The following is a 22409-nucleotide window of genomic DNA, read 5'->3' as shown; positions in this document are numbered from 1 at the left end:
TGTGTGTACTTTTGCCACCTCTGCTGGGTTGGATGAGAGATGTGAATATATTTTTCTCGAACCTGCAGTATAAGGTGTTGAGGTCGTCAGCCAGGTCTTTGTTTGCTTCAGTGGGGAGGGGTGGTCTCCTGTAGTTTGTGATATCTTGCAGGCCTTTCCACACCTGCAGGATCATAGCTGAAAACCTGCGTTTCAGCTTTTCGGAGTAGCTTCTTTTGGCTATTCTGATCTCTTTTGTCAGTAGGGTTCTGGCCTGCTAGTACAGTGCTTTGTCCTCCCCTCTGTTTTTTTTTTCTTATTTTGGCTGTGAACCATGGCTTGTTGTTACTGAATTTAAAGAAGGTTTTGGTTGGCACACACACGTCGTCACAAAAACTGATGTAAGATGTCACAGTGTCAGTCAGTCATCTCTTCACTGTTTTGTATGTTGGAAAAAGATGAACCAAGCAGTGATCCGAGCTTCCTAAAGCTCCCCCAGGGTACAGAGTGATATGCGTCCTTAAGAGTGGTGTAGCAATGATCCAGTGTGTTTTTCTCTCTTGTGGGACAATTAATATGCTGCCTGTATTTTGAAAGTCCAAGTATTAGTTTTGCTCTGTTAAAGTCTCCAAGGATAATAAAAAGAGAATCTGGGTGTTTCTGCTCCAAGCCGGATATTTGGAATGCCAGGTTTTTCAGAGCATCACTCACGTTGGCCTGCGGTGGGATGTAAACTCCAGTCAGAATGAATGAGGAAAATTCCCATGGCAAATAAAATGGTTTAAACGGCTTCCCGCGCCGGCATCTCCTTCATGTACCATAGAGAGCAGCTGCTTCTCCAACTAAGAGCTCCTAGAGGTTTGTAAAAACTGGTGAAAAAGTATCTGGAGTGAACTTCCCAATGCTAAGCAGTTCTTCTCTAGTGTAAGTTATCAGGGTAGGGTAACTAAACACACAGACAATAAACAAAAAGAAAGAAAGTACTAGAGACAGTCGTGCCGAGGCTGCCATCTGTGGCGCCATCTTGGATCACATAAGGCTGAAAACTTAATGGCTGAAAAATTATGATGGCACATGATGGCTTAAAACTTAACTTTACACCCAGATGCACTGCTCCTAGAAGCAGCACATCTAGGAGAAAAGAAGAGAAATGAAATAAAGAGGATAGACACAAATCTTTTAAAATATAAGTCAGTAATTCTGATTGAATCTGATGGCCTTGTTGCCCCTAACGGCCCAACTCTGAGTTTTACAGTTTTTTTCCCAACCGTTTACAGAGTCTTTGGCCCATTCTTCCAAATCTCTAAACAGAAAATGCGAAAATCATGCATGAATCATGTACCCTTCTTCACCATACCAAATACACAATTGGGTTTTGGAATGGGAAATATTGTGGGAGGTATAGAAAAATTAATTGAGAGTGGTGGATGAACTGCCACCCCTCTGCTCAGTTAAAGTAATCATATCATGTATAGTGTCCAGGAAATTGATTGGAGGGTGGTGTTTTGTTAAACAAAGGTGGCAAAGAAATGGTGGATGCCTTCCTGGCTAATAGCTGCACATATGGTGCATTCCATCCATGCAATCTTTTTTGGCAGTGCACACATGACCTTGGCAGAAAACCTGGGAATTGGTGTCTTCAGCAGCATGAGAGAGTTCCTTCTCCACACTGTCAAGAATCCTCACCGCCTATATCATGTTGCATGAAAGAAAAAGGAATAAAGTGATCCTTGGACATGAAAAATACATAAATACTGGATGAATTTGTAAGGATTTTTGCAAAGGGAAACAGGAGACTAATGCTGCATAGGTGTATAGGTCTTTTTTCTTTTATAAAAACACGGTGTGATGATTTTTTCTGTCCATCCAGACAGAACAATAGCTAGAGGTTTCGGTCTGCTGCTGGTAATAAAGTGCTTTCATAGTAGGTACATTTTTAAAGGTGTCATATAATTACTAGTTAATTACAATCATTCAGTCAGCTTTCAGCAAGTAAATTAAAAAGAGTAAAACAATAATTTTTATATTCTTGATAAACAACAATTAGGCCACCCCACATCAATCAAATATATTATTATTATTATATAAAATATTATATTATTATATTAACTTGTCAAACGTTAGATTTTTCTAAAATAACGTGATTTCTTTAATATTTAAATATCAAATCATTTACACATACTATTTGGTATATGGCTAGAGTTCTGTTACCAAATTCACACACCAAATGAAGGTGCATTTTCTCAAATGCACCACATTTTGACAATCGTCAAAAATAACAGGTATCATAATGTCTACACCAAGGACACTTATATTTTAGCCTTTCCTAGGAGATAACAGTGGGGTAAAGTATTTGAGTAAATGTACTTTTTTTTACTGTACTTAAGTAATTTTGGCTACTTTCTTGTTTTACTGAGTTTTAAAGATATTAACTTTTGCTCTCTTCTCAGTTACATTTATAATTAAATATATGTACTTTTTACTCCACTATATTTTAATTGACAATGGCCGTTATGAATTACATTTTGCACAGCAGCCGTACCTTATTTATTCTGCTTTTTCGATCGATTGCTTAATTAAATGATTGATTTTTTGGGAAATAAAACCTCACAAATCAACAGTGGGCTTTTCACTAACATGTGTCTTGGTGTTGAGGACTAGTGTATCTTTGAGCGTACATTCAATATAAGTAAAATTAAACTTTTACTCGTCATATTGGATATGGTCACTTAACTTGTAATGGAGTACGTTTTGAAGTAAAGTATCTATGTTTTTCTCAGTATGATTTTCAGGTACTTTTTACACTTTTTACAGATTAAATATATACATTCTATATAAAGATATACATGGCGACCATGCTATTAAACAGAATATCAAATACAGTGGACATTGCGCAAATAACACGCAGTAACGATGTTCTACGACGCCTACTTTGCGGCGGAAGGCGTCAGCTTGGTCACAGGCTACAGTCTTAGTCCAGCCACACCTAGGTGTTTAATGCATCCGTTTAGTTTTGCGCATTGTGTAAAATTTTTTTTTTTTCTGGCAATCCTGGTTATCTGTAATGGCGTACTCCATGGTAAGTAAAAACCTTTCTGGGTAGATGCAGACCTGGCAGAGGATTAGGGCTAATTTTGATCTTTTGGCTGTAAAGTAGTGTAGAGTGACGTTTTTTTTTTTTTTTTTTGTCCCAGAACATGTTGGCCAGTATATTGGTACTCGTAACAAAATATTTGTTAACTTTTAACAATATTTCACATTCTGAGCTTATTTTTCATTTTATATATATATATATATATATATATATATATATATATATATATATATATATATATATATATATATATATATATATAAGGAGGGGTGATAAAAAAATATATATATTTTTTTTATGGCTGTCAATCGATTGAAATATTTAATCGTGATAAATTTTTTTATCAGTTCAAAATGTACCTTATGTATTATGTATGTATTAATGTATTAAATTAATACTTTTTACGTTTTTAATACTCTGATGTAAATGTATGTTTTTTATTAGTGAAACCATACTCAACATAAAGCATAGAGACAAAATATTTTTGTAAATGTTTTAAAGTAACATTAACATAGGGAAAATTCGCAAGGCAAAGCTAATTTTCCCATAAGAAATAATGTAACTCTAACTAAGAGCTCTAGCTCAGAAAATCTGTTCCACGCAAACCAATATTCATATAAAAATAATTTCTAATGGTATTTTATTTACACATTATTTTCCCTAATGTATCTGAAACTAATAACAATGATAAGTACACAATATAAATAATTTTTTTTTTACAAATTAACCTGCACTTTACATTTGAAAAAAGTCATAGCTGGCATGAGGGAGACGAGAGAGCAGAGAGGAGGAGGGTTATTGCTTTGAAGGAGAATCTACTTCAATGAGAACATACGTGGTCACAATACTATAGTAAACAGTACGTTTGCACAAATGCTGCCTGTACAAGGGATACACGCCAAATGAGGAAGAATATGCTGAAAAATTGACCTGAGCTCCCATTGTTTTACATAGCGAGAGTGAAAACCATAGTCTCAGTTGAGCGCAGTTGAGTGTTGAGCTTATTTTTTACTGGAGTCCTTGAATGAATTTGTGTTGTGTTTTTATAAAATTTTTTATCTATTCAATTCATTTTTAGTTTTATAGCAATGGACCTTGTTTTAAAGCAGTTTTACACAGATAATGTGGTAAAAAAAAATGTCTAAGATTGTTCTTTATAAGTTATCAAGATTGTGGCAAGGAAAAACTTCCTGAGATGGCATAAGGAAAAAACTTTGAGAGGAACCACACTCAAGAGGGAACCCATCCTCATCTGGGTATCACCAAATGTCAATTTAATACAGCAAAATTATGTTGAGGTTTGCAGTGATTGTGGTCAAATGAAAACTGTAGCGAAAAAAAAAAAACCTCTTTCTTGAGTATTTGGCACACTTTTGTAATATAAAAGAATTAGAATTTATCTTTGTGATACCTAGGTACTTATATGATTCATCTATGTCCACATGCCTTATTATTGGCTGATCATTCAGCTGGATGTTTTGACTTTTGACTAGCTTGCCACATTTGAAGACTACAGTAGCACATCGGATCTTTATCCCCAAAGAAAAGAATTGTCTATGTAGGACTGATACTAACATTTCTTTTGTTGTCAGTTTTAAATCCATTTATAAATGTGGCATACGCACAAGACAATTATGGAAAGATGCAAACGCAACTTTCCACACAAAGGTTGTGATTTATAAAAAACAAACTTAATTGGAGTACGTCCATGCCTGTAAGTAAACTCCATTTACAATTTTTTTTTATTAAATAATTTTTATTACATATTATTATTACAAATTATTTGCTTCAATGGTTCTTTTAGTCTATTTAACTAACCATTAATATACTCATGACACATGTGGCTTTCAACCCATTACTTTTCTGGATTGCTCCAGAACTGATTTCATGTGTTAAAATATAAAATTTTTAAAAAATTTCAATGCAGGACATTTTTATTCGAGGTACTTCAGTGTCTATAACTTATTCTCTTTTTGAGCAATATTAACTCTGGATGATTGATAGTAAAACCCAATCTCTTCTTTCCTAAGATATCCAAATTGTGTATGTATCACATTGTCAGGAACTGTTACCATTATATTTTTGGTAGGGCACATTTAGGTGAGTACCAAAAGGGTGGCACCCGGTAACAGGTTAATTGTTGATCATAGTCCTTTAGGGTTTCACAAAAATGCTGATGTGGTCCAGGTGGAATTACTTAAAAAAATATTATTTGAGCACAAGATAAACATATGTTCATTTATATTTCACTAATTGGGTATCCCTTCCCGTGGGCTCACCACCTGCCGGAGGGACTGTAAGGGACGGTGCTGTATGGATTGGGCAGCAGTCGAAGGCGGAGGCCTGCTTAGACTGCTGCTCCCGTGACCCGAATGAAGAATCTGTTTCTGGGAGCAACCCCACAGTGATGACACAGCTTTTTATTTTAGGGGTTTGCTATTTTGTTGGTTATTTGCTGTGTAGGAGAAAAAAGAAAATGTGCGACCTTTGACTTTTTTATTTAGCAGTTGATGATAAAAAATTTGAATTTCATAAACACCATTGTAGTCATTGCCAGTTTTTACTTAAATCAAAGCCAGGCATCAATCAACTCAAAAAGTAGGACTGATGTCAAGACTTGGCCCAGCACGTAAAACAGGTTATTGGTAGCAAGCAGCAAGTAAATACAATACAAAAGTTAATACACTACACATGTTCATACAGTCCATATAAGGCCTCATTTGCATAGAGGAGTCAAACATCTACTAACAACACAAGTAGATAGAAAAGCACATTTGAGCATACATATGCACACCACTTTTCCTGTTTTTTTATATTTAAAGTTTCTTGCCTGTGGTAACTCTAAATAAGCAAATGGTTTCGAAGTTTTTGTGGAGTGCTTATACAATATCTTTTTTCAGACTACTACTGTAGCAGTCACAGCTGGAGTGCTAGTGTTCTCAACTGTTGCACTACTAGGATACTTGTACCTTGGCAAAAAAAAGAGACCACTTATCACCTTGCTTGATCCTTCTGAAAAATATAAACTGAGACTTATCGACAAAGAGGTATTGTACCTTCTATACATTTCATATTTACTGTTTGTTCTTTATTGGCAAACTTGTGCCATATCATTGCCCAAGGTTTATGGATAACACAGTATAACATTCATATGCGGGCCTTTTCTACATTGTTCACAAAGCTGAAAGCTCACAATTTCATATGATTACTTTGCATGCTATACAATTCTAATTTCCCTTTACTAGGCAATATATGGCAGACATGCATTTTTTTCATTCTGTTGTGCTGAGTTAAATGTTATTATGTCTCAGTTTATTAGCCACGACACACGCAGGTTTCGTTTTGCCCTACCAAGCCCACTGCATATAATAGGCCTGCCTGTAGGTAAGTGGTATAATATATATATATATATATATATATATATATATATATATATATATATATATATATATATATATATATATATACAGTGAGGAAAATAAGTATTTGAACATCCTGCCATTTTGCAAGTTCTCCCACTTAGAAATCATGGAGGGGTCTGAAATTGTCATCGTAGGTGCATGTCCACTGTGAGAGACATAATCTAAAAAAAAAAAATCCAGAAATTACAATGTATGATTTTTTAACTATTTATTTGTATGATACAGCTGCAAATAAGTATTTGAACACCTGAGAAAGTCAATGTTAATATTTGGTACAGTAGCCTTTGTTTGCAATTACAGAGGTCAAACGTTTCCTGTAGTTTTTCACCAGGTTTGCACACACTGCAGGAGGGATTTTGGCCCACTCCTCCACACAGATCTTCTCTAGATCAGTCAGGTTTCTGGCCTGTCGCTGAGAAACACGGAGTTTGAGCTCCCTCCAAAGATTCTCTATTGGGTTTAGGTCTGGAGACTGGCTAGGCCACGCCAGAACCTTGATATGCTTCTTACAGAGCCACTCCTTGGTTATCCTGGCTGTGTGCTTCAGGTCATTGTCATGTTGGAAGACCCAGCCTCGACCCACCTTCAATGCTCTAACTGAGGGAAGGAGGTTGTTCCCCAAAATCTTGCAATACATTGCCCTGGTCATCCTCTACTTAATACAGTGCAGTCGCCATCTCCCATGTGCAGAAAAACACCCCCAAAGCATGATGCTACCACCCCCATGCTTGACAGTAGGGATGGTGTTCTTGGGATGGTACTCATCAATCTTTTTTCCTCCAAACACGTTTAGTGGAATTATGACCCAAAAGTTCTATTTTGGTCTCATCTGACCACATGACTTTCTCCTATGACTCCTCTGGATCATCCAAATGGTCATTGGCAAACTTGCCTGGACACGTGCCTGGACATGTGCTGGTTTAAGCAGGGGAACCATCCGTGCCATGCATGATTTCAAACCATGATGTCTTAGTGTATTACCAACAGTAACCTTGGAAACGGTGGTCCCAGCTCTTTTCAGGTCATTGACCAGATCCTCCCGTGTAGTTCTGGGCTGATTTCTCACCTTCCTTAGGATCATTAAGACCCTACGAGGTGAGATCTTGCATGGAGCCCCAGTCCGAGGGAGATTGACAGTCATGTTTAGCTCCTTCAATTTTCTAATGATTGCTGCAACAGTGGACCTTTTTTCACCAAGCTGCTTGGCAATTTCCCCGTAGCTCTTTCCAGCCTTGTGGAGGTGTACAATTTTGTCTCTAGTGTCTTTGGACAGCTCTTTGGTCTTGGCCATGTTAGTAGTTGGAGTCTTACTGATTGTATGGGGTGGACAGGTGTCTTTATGCAGCTAACGACCTCAAACAGGTGCATCTAATTTAGGATAATAAATGTAGTGGAGGTCGACATTTTAAAGGCAGACTAACATGTCTTTGAGGGTCAGAATTCTAGCTGATAGACAGATGTTCAAATACTTATTTGCAGCTGTATCATACAAATAAATAGTTAAAAAATCATACATTGTGATTTCTGGATTTTTTTTTTTAGATTATGTCTCTCACAGTGGACATGCACCTACGATGACAATTTCAGACCCTTCCATGATTTCTAAGTGGGAGAACTTGCAAAATAGCAGGGTGTTCAAATACTTATTTTCCTCACTGTATATATATATATATATATATATATATATATATATATATATATATATATATATATATATATATATATATACATATACATATACATCAAGGCAAGACATTTTAAAATGTCTTGCCTTGATGTAGTTTTGTGACAAAACGCTACTTGGTATTCCAAGGAAAACACGTGTACCTTTCTGCCCGGATTAATGGAGGCCTGATTGTGCGTCCTTACACCCCTGTCTCCAGTGATGATGACAAGGGTTTTGTTGATCTGGTTGTTAAGGTAATGTTTACACATCTCCCCAAGCTAATCTTAACTTAGTTTTTACGTTCATTGTGATAACAATAATTAGCAAATAGAAATAGAAATAAAATAGTTTAATATTACTTTACAGATCTACTTCAGGAATGTCAACCCTAAGTTTCCTGAAGGAGGAAAGATGTCTCAATATCTAGAGAGCTTGAAGCTTGGGGATATGATTGATGTTAGAGGACCAGGAGGCTTACTTGAGTATGAAGGGAATGGTAAGCCTTATTACTGTTTGTGTGGGTAATAGAAGTTTTAAAATAACTGTAATTTACTGTGCTCTAACTTTTTTTTTTTCATGTTCACTTTAAACTAACAGGGCAGTTTTCTATACAGGCTGATAAGAATTTCCTACCTGAAATAAAGAAGCCCAGCTCACTGGGTCTCATTGCTGGTGGAACAGGTATTATATACACAAAAACTGTACTATGTACCATTTTTGTAGAAAAGAACAGAGTGAGTGATTCTGGACCTGAATCATTTATGATGAGTTGTTGTTCTCCATTTATTTATATAGGTGTCACTCCTATGCTGCAGCTAATCCGTGGCATTATGAAGAACCCTACTGATTCAACTAAGTGCAGCATGCTGTTTGCAAACCAAGTATGTTGCTTGATGAAACCACTGGGCCTTACTTGCTGTTTAGTAATATTGGTTGTAAATGTTTGCATTAGGCACACAAAAAAAAACTTTTATATATATATATATATATATATATATATATATATATATATATATATATATATATATATATATATATATATATATCTTCCCGTGGGCTCACCACCTGCAGGAGGGACCGTAAGGGACGGTGCTGTAAAGATTGGGCAGCAGTCAAAGGCAGGGGCTTGCTTAGACTGCTGCCCCCGCGACCCGAATTACGGATAAGCGGGAGAAAATGAATGAATGAATGAATATATATATATATATATATATATATATATATATATATATATATATATATATATATATATATATATACACACAAACCCGATTAAAAAAAAGTTGGGACACTGTACAAATTGTGAATAAAAAAGGAATGCAATGATGTGGTTTCAGATTTAAAATTTTGAATATTTTATTCGGAATACAACATAGATGACATATCAAATATTTAAACTGAGAAAAAGTATCATTTTAAGGGAAAAATACGTTGATTTTAAATTTCATGGCATCAACACATCTCTAAAAAGTTGGGACAAGGCCATGTTTACCATTGTGTGGCATCCCCTCTTCTTTTTATAACAGTCTGCAAACGTATATATATATATATATATATATATATATATATATATATATATATATACTGTATATATACACACACACATATATATATATATATACTTACATATTTATATATTCTATTATATTTGATATTATATAATATATATATATATATATATATATATATATATATATATATATATATATATATATATATATATATATATATATATAGTACAGACCAAAAAATTGGAGACACCTTCTCTTTCAAAGAGTTTTCTTTATTTTCATGACTATGAAAATTGTAGATTCACACTGAAGACATCAAAACTATGAATTAACATATGTGGAATTATATATGGAATTATGTACATAACAAAAAAGTGTGAAACAATTGAAAAATGTCATAGTCTAGGTTCTTCGAAGTAGCCACCTTTTGCTTTGATTACTGCTTTGCACACTCTTGGCATTCTCTTGATGAGCTTCAAGAGGTAGTCACCTGAAATGGTCTTCCAACATTCTTGAAGGAGTTCACCGAGAGATGCTTGGCACTTGTTGGCCCTTTTGCCTTCACTCTGCGGTCCAGCTCACCCCTAAACCATCTCGATTGGGTTCAGGTCCGGGGACTGTGGAGGCCAGGTCATCTGGCGCAGCACCCCATCACTCTCCTTCTTGGTCAAATAGCCCTTGATGCCTTCAGTGTGACTCTACAATTTTCATAGTCATGAAAATAAAGAAAACTCTTTGAATGAGAAGATGTGTGCCAAACTTTTGGTCTGTACTGTATATATATATATATACATACAATGTGTGTGTGTGTGTGTGTGTGTGTGTGTGTGTGTGTGTGTGTGTGTTTGTGTGTGTATAAACATATGTACATATGTACAGTGAAATTATATAAAGGCTATGTGAGTTAAAAATGTGCAGACACTGTTGTAAAGGTATACACAGAAGGTTATAAGGCAATGGCATTGAAAAAAAAATCTACAGATTTACTGTCCTCTAAAAATAACTCAACATACAGCCATTATTGTCATAATAACTTGCAACTAAGTGAACATGTCAAAACTGTGTCCAAAGTTTCCAGTGTAAGCACCAGTATTATCTAGCACTGCCTCGATCTTCCTGGGAATGGAATTTGGTGTTGTCTGATGCCGGTGGCCGGTAGAGGGGACATCAGAAGCGATGATAGAGGACGCAGAAGCACGGCAGTTTGGGGTCTGGAGTTTGGAGTATGCTGCATCTTTGTTTTCACAGAGACATGTTTCAGCAACAGTTCTGGACAGCGCCATCCAGCTAGATGGGCTAGCCGCGTTTTGTGCTGACAGAAATGTAGTCTTGTAGTCTTCCCTAAGACCCAAGAGGCAAAGAAGACCTCCACTCCTCCCAGTGACCAAGTGCTCTGTCTAACCAAGGCTGAAGTGAGGAAAACTCTATGCAGAGTGCTTAGGGAATGTGCAGAACAGCTAGCGGATGTCTTCACCAACATCTTTAACATCTCCCTGAGCAGCAACTCCGTGAGTTGTTCCTATGTGCCTCAAGACAAACTCCCATTGTACCTGTGCCAAAGAAGTCTACAGTCTCCTGCCTCAATGACTATAGTCCGATTGCACTCACACCCATCAAAATGAAGGAAAAAGAGGTTGGCAAAAGAGAATTGGGATTTACAGAGTGATATGAAAAGTAGGCAGGAGTACAAGGAGATGCGGCAGCAAGTAAAGAGGGATGTGGCCAAGGTGTTCAAGATGTGGCCTGTTCAAGATGGCGCCGTTGAGATCGGCTGCCGTCACGACTGCTCCGGCTACGAATTCACTTTTTTTGTTTATTTTATACTTTTATTTAAGTAGTTACACTTCCATCTACACAAGATGGACATCATTAGATATGACAGAGACACTCTTATATCTTTTGGTGTACAATGCACTCACCTTTCGCCGTTTTTAAACCCGGACCCATGCTGGCCGAGAGAGATCCTGAGGGAGAACAAAGGACGCGACCCGTACCGGTGTCTGCGAGGGAAACGAGCCGGCGTCAGGAACAGGCTGAGGGCACGCGCACACCACGCTCCCTTACCTAGTATCCTGTTAGCCAACGTCCAGTCACTGGAGAACAAGCTCGACGACCTCAGGGCAAGGGTCAAGTTTCAGAGAGACATTCGGGACTGCAACCTTCTCTGCTTCACCGAGACATGGCTGAACCCAGCGGTGCCGGACCACGCCATCCAGCCGGCCGAGTTCTTCTCGGTTTACCGCATGGACAGAACACTGGAGTCGGGGAAGTCAAGAGGCGGTGGAGTGTGTCTGATGGTGAACAACCACTGGTACGACAGCGCGAGCATCGTTCCTCTTTCACGCTCCTGCACACCAAATCTGGAACTACTGACCATAAAATGTCGGCCCTTTTATCTACCTCGGGAATTCAGTTCGGTCGCTGTCAGCGCCGTTTATATTCCACCTCAAGCCGACATGGACACTGCAGTATGGGACTTACATGAGACATTAACACTTCAACAAACACAGCATCGGGACGCTGCGCTCATTGTGGTCGGAGATTTCAACAGTGCCAACCTCAAGCGCGCACTACCGAACTTTCATCAGCACATCACCTGCCCCACCAGGGGCGAAAGAACACTGGACCACTGTTACACACCATTCAAGAACAGCTACAAGGCACAATCACGTCCACCGTTTGGGAAATCGGACCGTTCCGCCATCTTCCTCATGCCTGTTTACAAACAAAGGCTGAAACAGGAAGCTCCGGTTCAGAGGGAGGTCACGCGCTGGACTGACCAATCGGTGGGCGCTCTGCAGGACGCTTTGGATGACGCAGACTGGGACATGTTCCGGCACAGCTCTGATGACGTCAACATGTTTACGGAAGCGGTTGTGGGATCCATCGGGAAACTAGCGGATAATACGGTGCAGAAAACCACTATCAGAACGTTTCCCAATCAGAAGCCGTGGGTGGATAAAACCATCCGCGACGCTCTGAGATCCCGCTCCGCTGCCTACAACACGGTGCTCGCCACTGGGGACATGGACGAGTACAAGGCTGCGTCCTACAGTGTTCGCAGAGCGGTGAAGGATGCAAAGCGGCGCTACGGGAGGAAACTAGAGTCACAGTTTCAACATGGCTCTAGGGGCCTGTGGCAGGGACTAAGGACAATAACGGACTATAAAAAAACATCTTCTAGAATGGTGAATGCGGACGCTTCTCTGGCAGACGAGCTAAACACCTTTAATGCTCGTTTCGAGGCTGCAGCTAACCACGCTAGCGGCGCAACCAGCGTGCACGCCGAGAGAGCCGGAGAGGTAAACACGTTCACCATCTCGGAGCATGACGTGAGGAGGGCATTCAAGAGAGTGAATACCAGGAAGGCAGCAGGACCAGATGGCATCACAGGTCGGGTTCTGAAAGCCTGCGCTGACCAGCTAGCACCGCTGTTCACTGAGATATTCAACCTCTCACTGGAACAGTCGTTGTCCCCTCATGTTTTAAACAGTCCACCATTGTTCCTGTCCCGAAGAAACCCCAACCCGCCTGCCTTAACGACTATCGCCCTGTAGCCTTGACCTCAGTAGTGATGAAGTGCTTCGAGAGACTGGTCAGAGACTTCATCACTGCATCACTACCAGACACACTGGACCCATTACAGTTTGCGTACCGTCAGAACCGTTCTACTGAGGACGCCATTGCTCATCTCCTCCACACCTGGACCAAAGAAACGGGAATTATGCAAAGATGTTGTTCGTGGACTACAGTTCAGCGTTTAACACCATAATTCCCTCCACACTCAAGTTGGAGGTCCTGGGACTCAGCCAGCCGCTGTGTCAATGGATCTCTAACTTCCTGATAGACAGACCACAAGCCGTACGGGTGGGGAAACACACCTCATCCACCCTCACCCTCAGCATTGGCGCCCCCCAGGGTTGTGTTCTGAGCCCCCTGCTTTACTCGATGTACACATACGACTGTGTGGCCATTTCCAACTCCACCACCATCATCAAGTTTGCTGACGACACTGTTGTGGTGGGCCTGATCTCCAACAACGATGAGACGGCCTACCTACAGGAGGTTAAAAACCTGGAGAGATGGTGCCAGGAGAACAACCTTCTAAGGAGTTGATCGTGGACTTCAGTACAAAGCGGGAGCGGCCATACCAACCGATAAACATCAGCGGGACCCCAGTGGAGAGAGTGAACAGTTTCCGGTACCTTGGTGTTCACATCACACAGGCTCTTTCTTGGTCCTGTCACACCAACACCCTGGTGAAGAAGGCCCGGCAGCGTCTGTACCATCTGAGACGCTTAAGGGACTTTAAACTTCCCTCTCAGGTGCTTAAGACTTTCTACACCTGCACCATTGAGAGCGTTCTGACAGGTAGCATCACTTCCTGGTTCGGGAACAGCACCATCAGGACAGACGAGCCCTCCAGAGGGTGGTGCGTTCAGCTGAACGTACCATCCACACTGAGCTCCCTAACCTGCAGGACATTTACAGCACGCGGTGCCGGACCAAAGCCAGGAAGATTATGAAGGACCTCAGCCATCCCAACAATGGACTCTTTTCTCTGTTGCGTTCAGGGAAACGCTTCCGCTCCCTAAAAGCGAACACAGAGAGAATGAGGAGGAGCTTCTTCCCGCAGGCCATTAGGAGTTTAAATCAGGAAACACCCAGGATCTAAAAACTGGCCCACCCTCTCCATCATCACACTTCCTCTCTGTACAAATCTCACCTTTCGCACCACGACACTTTAATCTCTGGACTTGCACAGCCCAGTGCACTTTATATTTAATTTCATTTTTATACCACACCATACTGCACACGGACACTTTACGGACCTTTACACCACACCATACCGCACACGGACACTTTACGGACCTTTACACCACACCATACCGCACGCAGACACTTTACGGTCCTTTACACCACACCATACCGCACACGGACACTTTATGGACAACCCACCACTAAATTTGTCTACTGTTTACACTCTGTTACACATTGTTTACTGTTTCACTGTTTACTGCTATTTTTTGTATATTTACATTTATAGATCTTTGTATATCTTTTATATCTTTATATTCTATATTTTATTTTATTTTATTATTTTATATAGTTCTTTTATACCTCATACTTATTTATCTGCCTTCTTTTCCTTTTTCCCCCATCCTATTCCCTCATGCCGGACCGTCGTATAAAGTATTTTACTGCATGTCGTACCCTGTATGTATGTGTATGTGATGAATAAAATTTTATTTGAAAAGGCGTATGAGGAGCTGTATGTGAAGTTGGAGACTAAGGAAGGAAAAAAACAATTTGGGAAGGATGTGCTGCAAGTTAGAGCAATAAAAGATGGAGATGAAAATGTGTTGACTAGTGATGAGAGTGTTTTGAGAAGGTGGAGGGACTTTTTTGAGCAGCTGATAAATGAGGAAAATGAGAGAGAGAGAGAGAGAGAGAGAGAGAGTGAGAGAGAGAGAAAGCTATTTGTGTCCTGCATTAATAACTACTGTCCCATTGCACCCTGCTGACTTACAACTGTGTAGCAATGCACAGCTCGGACCACTTCATTAAGTATGCTGATGCCATGACCATGGTGGGTCTCATTAGCAAGAACAACGAGTCAGACGGTGCAGAAGTTAACAGACTGGTGTAAACAACAATCTGTCTATGAACATAGACAAAACATAAGAAATAGTTGTTGGAGATTGTGGAGAGCACTAAATATCTTGGTGTTTAACTGGCAGAGAACCTCACCTGGTCCCTTAATACCGGCTCTGCAACAAGGAAAGCCCAGCAGCGTCTTTGCTTCCTAAGAAAGCTGAGGAGGGCACAGCTTCTACCACACATCCTCACAACTTTTTGCAGAGGTACTATCAAGAGCATCCTGAGCAGCTGTGTCACTGACTGGTCTTGGTAGACACTAAAGCAGATAGTGAGGACAGCTGAGAAAATCATTGGGGTCTCTCTTCCTTTCATTATGCACATATACACCACACACTGTGTCTGTAGCCACCAGCATTGTGGCAAACCATACATGCTCCTCACAAACACTTTTCACTCTCCTTCCATTTGGAAAGAGGTACAGAAGCATTTGGGCCCTTGCATCCAGACTGTAACATTTTTATGATGAATACTAGAGTTCTTCTGTAAATGCTCATATGAGTAATTTCCAAATAGACCTGTTATTCTTATAATGTATCCAGCTGGAAAATTAGGCTCATTGTTTATCCAAACATGCTGCTTGTAATTTTACTTATTATTAGTTTTGCCATGTAATAAAAATTCAATTTAGCTTTTAACAATGCCACAAAGCACCTTTAAAGTAATAAATAGATTAGGAATATAAAATGTAATGTGTGTGTGTGTGTGTGTGTGTGTATGTGTGTGTGTGCGTGTGCGTCTGCATGTGTGTCTAGGGGTACATCACCAGCTCCCCCTTTGCATACAGTGTAGCTATATGGCTAGTAGCTTTCAAATTGGAAAAATACATCATGCCAAATGGCTAATCACGTTTCTCATCACAGCAGCTGGTATCCAGTATAAAGGGATTAAATAGAGGAATGCATTCAATAACATTTTCTCATTCTCTGTGTACATACAACAGACTGAGAAGGATATTCTTCTGAGGGATGAGCTTGAAGAGATCCAAGCTAGACATCCAGATAAATTTAAGCTGTGGTTCACAGTGGACCAGGCTCCTGCAGGTACCCTTTCTCTGATCTCTTTTTTACCACTTTCCTATCGCTTAATTTTTGCATTTCTCTTGTCATTACTTTTCATTTTTTTTTTATTATAGACTTTTTTAATTTGCTCGTGTTTTTGTATGCATGTATGCCTATATGTGTCTCCTAAATGTAGACTGGGAGTACAGTACAGGCTTCGTTGATGCTGACATGATCAAGGAGCATCTTCCAGCCCCTAGTGATGACTGTTTGATCCTCATGTGTGGACCACCTCCCATGATCCAGTTTGCCTGCAACCCTAATCTGGATAAGTTGGGCTATACTCAGAATCAACGCTTTACCTATTAATCAGTAGCCTCAGGGCTCAGTCAAAAGTTGCTATAAATATGAATAAACTCACAAAGGAAACCCGCCACTATAACATTAGACTATAACATCCAATTATATCATATCTTAAATGCTTTGCAAGCTTCAGCCCTGATTTCATCTATTCCAAATGAGCCATTTGGTGCTCATGAATGAATGTATAGTATAGTAGCTGCTTTAAACTGCCACTTTGATATGATTGGTGCCTTTATTATAATTTGTATTTGTATTGTTTGGAGCTATATTTATATTATAAATGGTCATGCAATATTTATAATCACAAACTTAATGCTGATATGCATTAAATGTTTTGTTTGTTTAATAATTACTTTTGTTAAGTTAGACTCATTGTGACTGTAGTCTCTCTGAATTTATTTCATAATAATATATACAAATAAAAAAAGCAGACACTGGCATTTTTTTTTTCTATTGCAAATTGTAATATGAACAATGAACAAAAGCTATTAATAAAATTATTACAATTATCATGTTGGTAGTAATTAGCATGGTTAATATATACTTTCAAATAAATTCATGATTATTTAATATCCTCTACAGAAAGTATTATTTTTTCAGGATAATCCAGTTGTGTTAGTAGTCAGTTATACATACAGACCACTCTAAACCGGTTCTGAAACAGGTAAAAACCTGGCCAGCAGGAGCCACCTCTGCTCTTCAAGTTTTAAGTGCATTGACTGGTACATGTTTGGGGACGCTGCCACCAATGGCAACTCCACCAACTTGGAGGATTACACGGCATCAGTGACCAGCTACTGTGTGTGTGTCATTCCTCCCAAATGTACTAAATGATTTCTACACCCAGTTTGCAGAACAATGCAGTGGCAAGGAAGACCACTCCTCCCAATGACCAGGTGCTCTGTCGAAACAGCTAGCGGAGGTCTTCACTGACATCTTCAAGATTTCCCTTTAGCTGCAAAATTTTTCCTACATGCCTCAAGACAACCACCACTGTCCCCTTGCCAAAGACGTCTACAGTCTCTTCTTAATGACCATCATCCTGTCACACTTACACCCATCGTGATGAAGTGCTTTGAGAGGCTTATCATTAGGCACATCAAGACTTAGCTACCAGAAGTGTTACATGCAGCTAGTGAGCCTCTTCTGAATATTATTAACTCCTCACTATCTTTAGGTCAAGACCCTAAACCCCTCAAGATAGCAGTTATTAAGCCCCTCATTAAGAAACCTAACTTGGATCCAAACACACTATTACAGACATTACACACTATTACAGACCCATTTCAAATCTTCCATTTATGTATAAGATAGAAAAGATTGTGTCTGCCCAGTTATGTTCCTACTTACAAGACAACAATATCATTGTCTGAGTTTTAGTCAGGTTTTAGGCCCCATCATAGCACAGAAACTGCTCTAGTTAAAATCACTAATGACCTGTTTTTAGCTTCAGACCAAGACTACATCTCTTAGTTTTGCTAGATCTTAGTGCTACATTCGAAACTATAGATCATAATCCTCTCCTTGATCGCTTACAAAATTACATTGTTATTCAGGGACAGGCATTAAGATCGTTTAAATCCTACCTGTCTGATCATTACCATTTTGTAGACTTAGAGAGCTATCCGGGTTAATGCAAGTAAATTATGGAAGACAAGAGTCAGTTCTAGGACCCCTGCATTTCACAATATACATGCTTCCATTGGGAAATATTGTTAGAAAGTATGGGATTAGCTTCCACTGTTATGCTGATGATACCAACTATACAGTATTGTTCAAAATAATAGCAGTACAATGTGACTAACCAGAATAATCCAGGTTTTTAGTATATTTTTTATTGCTACGTGGCAAACAAGTTACCAGTTGGTGCAGTGGATTCTCAGAAAACAAACAAGACCCAGCATTCATGATATGCACGCTCTTAAGGCTGTGCAATTGGGCAATTAGTTGAAAGGGGTGTGTTCAAAAAAATAGCAGTGTATGCCGTTGACCGTACAAACTCAAAACTATTTTGGACAAACATTTTTGTTTCTAGGATTTAGCCATCCTGTGAATCACTAAACTAATATTTAGTTGTATGACCACAGTTTTTTAAAACTGCTTCACATCTGTGTGGCATGGATCAACCAACTTGTGGCACCTCTCAGCTGTTATTCCACTCCATGATTCTTTAACAACATTCCACAATTCATTTACATTTCTTGGTTTTGCTTCAGAAACAGCATTTTTGATATTACCCCACAAGTTCTCGATTGGATTAAGGTCCGGGGATTGGGCTGGCCACTCCATAACATTAATTTTGTTGGTTTGGAACCAAGACTTTGCTCGTTTACTAGTTTGTTTGGGGTCATTGTCTTGTTGAAACAACCATTTCAAGGGCATGTCCTCTTCAGCATAAGGCAACATGACCTCTTCAAGTATTTTGACATATGCAAACTGATCCATAATCCCTGGTATGCGATAAATAGGCCCAACACCATAGTAGGAGAAACATGCCCATATCATAATGCTTGCACCACCATGCTTCACTGTCTTCACTGTGTACTGTGGCTTGAATTCAGAGTTTGGAGGTTGTCTCACAAACTGTCTGTGGCCCTTGGACCCAAAAAGAAAAATTTTACTCTCATCAGTCCACAAAATGTTCCTCCATTTCTCTTTAGGCCAGTTGATGTGTTCTTTGGCAAATTGTAACCTCTTCTGCACATGCCTTTTTTTTAACAGAGGGACTTTGCGGGGGATTCTTGAAAATAGATTAGCTTCACACAGACGTCTTTTAACTGTCACAGTACTTACAGGTAACTCCAGACTGTCTTTGATCATCCTGGAGCTGATCATTGACTGAGCCTTTGCCATTCTGGTTATTCTTCGATCCATTTTGATGGTTGTCTTCCGTTTTCTTCCACGTCGCTCTGGTTTTGCTCTCCATTTTAAGGCATTGGAGATCATTTTAGCTGAACAGCCTATAATTTTTTGCACCTCTTTATAGGTTTTCCCCTCTCCAATCAACTTTTTAATCAAAGTACGCTGTTCTTCTGAACAATGTCTTGAATGATCCATTTTTCTCAGGCTTTCAAATGCATGTTCAACAACTGCTGGCTTCATCCTTAAATAGGGGCCACCTGATTCACACCTGTTTTTTTCACAAAATTGATGACCTCAGTGATTGAATGCCACACTGCTATTTTTTTTAACACACCCCTTTCAACTAATTGCCCAATTGCACAGCCTTACGAGCGTGCATATCATGAATGCTGGGTCTTGTTTGTTTTCTGAGAATCTACTGCACCTACTGGTAACTTGTTTGCCATGTAGCAATAAAAAATATACTAAAAACCTGGATTTTTCTGGTTAGTCACATTGTACTGCTATTATTTTGAAACATACTGTATATCTCATTGAAACCAGACGATACAGCTCAATTGGCTCGGATAACTGAGTGTGTCAAAGAATTAAAATGATGCATTGGATGATGCATAACTTTCTATTAATAAATTCTGATAATACAGATATTTGGCTCATCGGCCCAAAACCCAGTACACAGAAGCTCCAGCATTTCAACCTGCATTTAGAAGGATGTACTGTAACTACTAGTTCAACAGTAAAAGACCTGGGATTTATTTTGGACAGCAACTTGTCTTTTAAATATCATATCAACCGAATTAAAAAAAACAGCCTTCTTCCACCTTAGAAATATTTCTAAGCTAAGAAATATTTAATTCAATTCAACTTTATTTCTATAGTGCTTTTAACAATGAACATTGTCTCAAAGCAGCTTTACACAAATAATGTGGTGATTAAAAGTAAATATGTTCTTTATAAGTAAGTTTGTCCCTGATGAGCAAGCCGGTGGCGACTGTGGCAAGGAAAAACTCCCTGAGATGGCATAGGGAAGAAACCTTGAGAGGAACCAGACTCAAGAGGGAACCCATCCTCATCTGGGTTGCACTGAATGTCCATTTATAGCAGATATGTTGTCTATATCGGATGCAGAGAAGCTTGTCCATGCATTCATGACCTCCAGACTCTAATTGCATAGTAATGGTGGTTGTCCTGCATCATTAATAAACAAGCTACAGTTAGTCCAAAATGCAGCAGCCAGAGCTCTCACAAGTTCGAGAAAACATTACCATATAACCCTAATCTTATCATTTCTACACTGGCTACCTGTTAAGTTTCGAATCGACCACAAACACATTACTCATAATCTTACATCCTGGTGCTCATGTTAGTTCTCACTCTCCAGTATTCTGTATTGTTTAAAGATTTATAATCACACTCTTGATATCACCCAAATAAGGATGGGTTCCCCTTTTGAGTCTGGTTCCTCTCAAGGTTTCTTCCTCATAACATCTAAGGGAGTTTTTCCTTGCCACATTCGACATGGCTTGCTCATAAGGGATAAATACACATCGTTCACCTAAACTGTTAAATTCTGTAAAGCTGCTTTGAGAGAATGTCCGTTGTGAAAAGCGCTATAGAAATAAACTTGACTTGACAAAACTTGACTCCTTACTAGTCAACACATTTTCATCTGCATCCTTCATTGCATTAACTTGTAACACATCCTTTCCAGCTCGGTCCTTCTGCCTGCCTTTTTGTCCTACCTTAGTGTCCAACTTCTTATACAGCTACTCATATGCATTTTCATTAGCTTTCGCCACATCCCTCTTCACCTGCTGCCACATCTCCTTGTACTCCTGCCTTCTCATCTTTCTGCCGATCTCAATTTTGTTTCACCAACCTATCTCTTTATGCTTTCCTGCACTACCACATTCCACCATCATGTCTCTTTGTCTTCCTTTCTATTTCCAGAGGTCATTCCAAGTATCTTCCTAGCTGTCTCCCTTATCACTTCTGCAGTAGTTGCCCAATCATCCAGTGCCTCTTTACCACCACTGAGCCCCTGTCTGACCTCTTCCCTGAATCTCATACTACAGTCTTCCTCTTTCAGTTTCAACCATCTTATTCTCTTTTCAGTCCTCACTCTCCTCCTCTTCTTCTTCACCTCCAAAGCCATCCTACAGACCACCATCTGATGCTGTATAGCTACACTGTCCCCTGACAACACCTTACAGTTTTCAGTCCTCTTCAGGTTGCATCTCCAACATAAAACATAGTCCACCTGTGGGCACCTTCCTCCACTGTTATACGTCGCCCTGTGATCCTCCTTCTTCTTAAAATAAATGTTCACCACTGCCATTTCCATCATTTTAGCAAAATCTACCACCATCTGCTTTTCCACATTACTCTCCTTAAAGCCATACCTACCCATCACCTCCTCATCACCTCTGTTCCCTTTACCTACATGCCCATTGAAATCTGCTCCAATCACCAATCTTTCTTTCCTAGGTACACTCACCATCACTTTATAAAACTCACTCCAGAATTTTTCCTTCTTCATCTCACAACCCACTTGTGTAGCATAAGCACTGATGACATTTATCATCACCCCTTAAACGTCCAGCTTCACATTCATCACCCTATCAGAAACTTTCTTCACCTCCACTACTTCACCCCTACATAATTTCTCGTTCTATTCACACAATGATAGAACAGTTTAAACTCACCTCCAATGTTCCTGGTCTTACTCCCTTTCCACTTGCTCTCCTGAACACACAGCATATCTACCTTTCTCTGCTCCATCATATCAGATATCTCTCTCCCATTACCAGTCATAGTACCAACATTAAAGTACCAACCCGAACCTTTACTCTC

At 39.5% G+C, this 22409-nt stretch overlaps 1 protein-coding gene and 1 long non-coding RNA gene across 2 annotated transcripts; both read left to right on the top strand.

Moving 5' to 3' along the window:
• The first annotated feature begins 2710 nt into the window (after positions 1-2710).
• Positions 2711-17206, top strand: cyb5r1 (cytochrome b5 reductase 1). Its single transcript, XM_083534272.1, has 9 exons — positions 2711-3058; positions 5974-6120; positions 6385-6457; positions 8309-8415; positions 8528-8657; positions 8759-8842; positions 8957-9042; positions 16274-16373; positions 16528-17206. The coding sequence occupies exons 1-9, from the start codon at positions 3044-3046 to the stop codon at positions 16698-16700; spliced, it is 915 nt and encodes a 304-aa protein (XP_083390398.1). The 5' UTR covers positions 2711-3043; the 3' UTR covers positions 16701-17206.
• Positions 17207-17815: 609 nt separating this feature from the next.
• LOC310722054 lies at positions 17816-20027 on the top strand. The gene is made up of 2 exons (XR_014532282.1): positions 17816-18483; positions 18521-20027. It is a non-coding gene; the product is annotated as an uncharacterized lncRNA (long non-coding RNA).
• The last annotated feature ends 2382 nt before the right edge of the window (positions 20028-22409 follow it).

The sequence above is a fragment of the Silurus aristotelis genome (assembly GCF_946808225.1).
Source record: "Silurus aristotelis genome assembly, chromosome: 28".
Lineage (NCBI taxonomy): Eukaryota > Metazoa > Chordata > Actinopteri > Siluriformes > Siluridae > Silurus > Silurus aristotelis.
The sequence above is the reverse complement of the archived record's forward strand: the minus strand, read 5'-3'. Positions and strand labels throughout refer to the sequence as shown.

Bases quoted from the DNA above. Each gene is read 5' to 3' on its own strand.
- cyb5r1 (XM_083534272.1), top strand. The intron at 6,458-8,308 runs GTAAGTGGTATA...TGGTATTCCAAG, and splicing joins TATAATAGGCCTGCCTGTAG to GAAAACACGTGTACCTTTCT. The intron at 8,658-8,758 runs GTAAGCCTTATT...TTAAACTAACAG, and splicing joins ACTTGAGTATGAAGGGAATG to GGCAGTTTTCTATACAGGCT.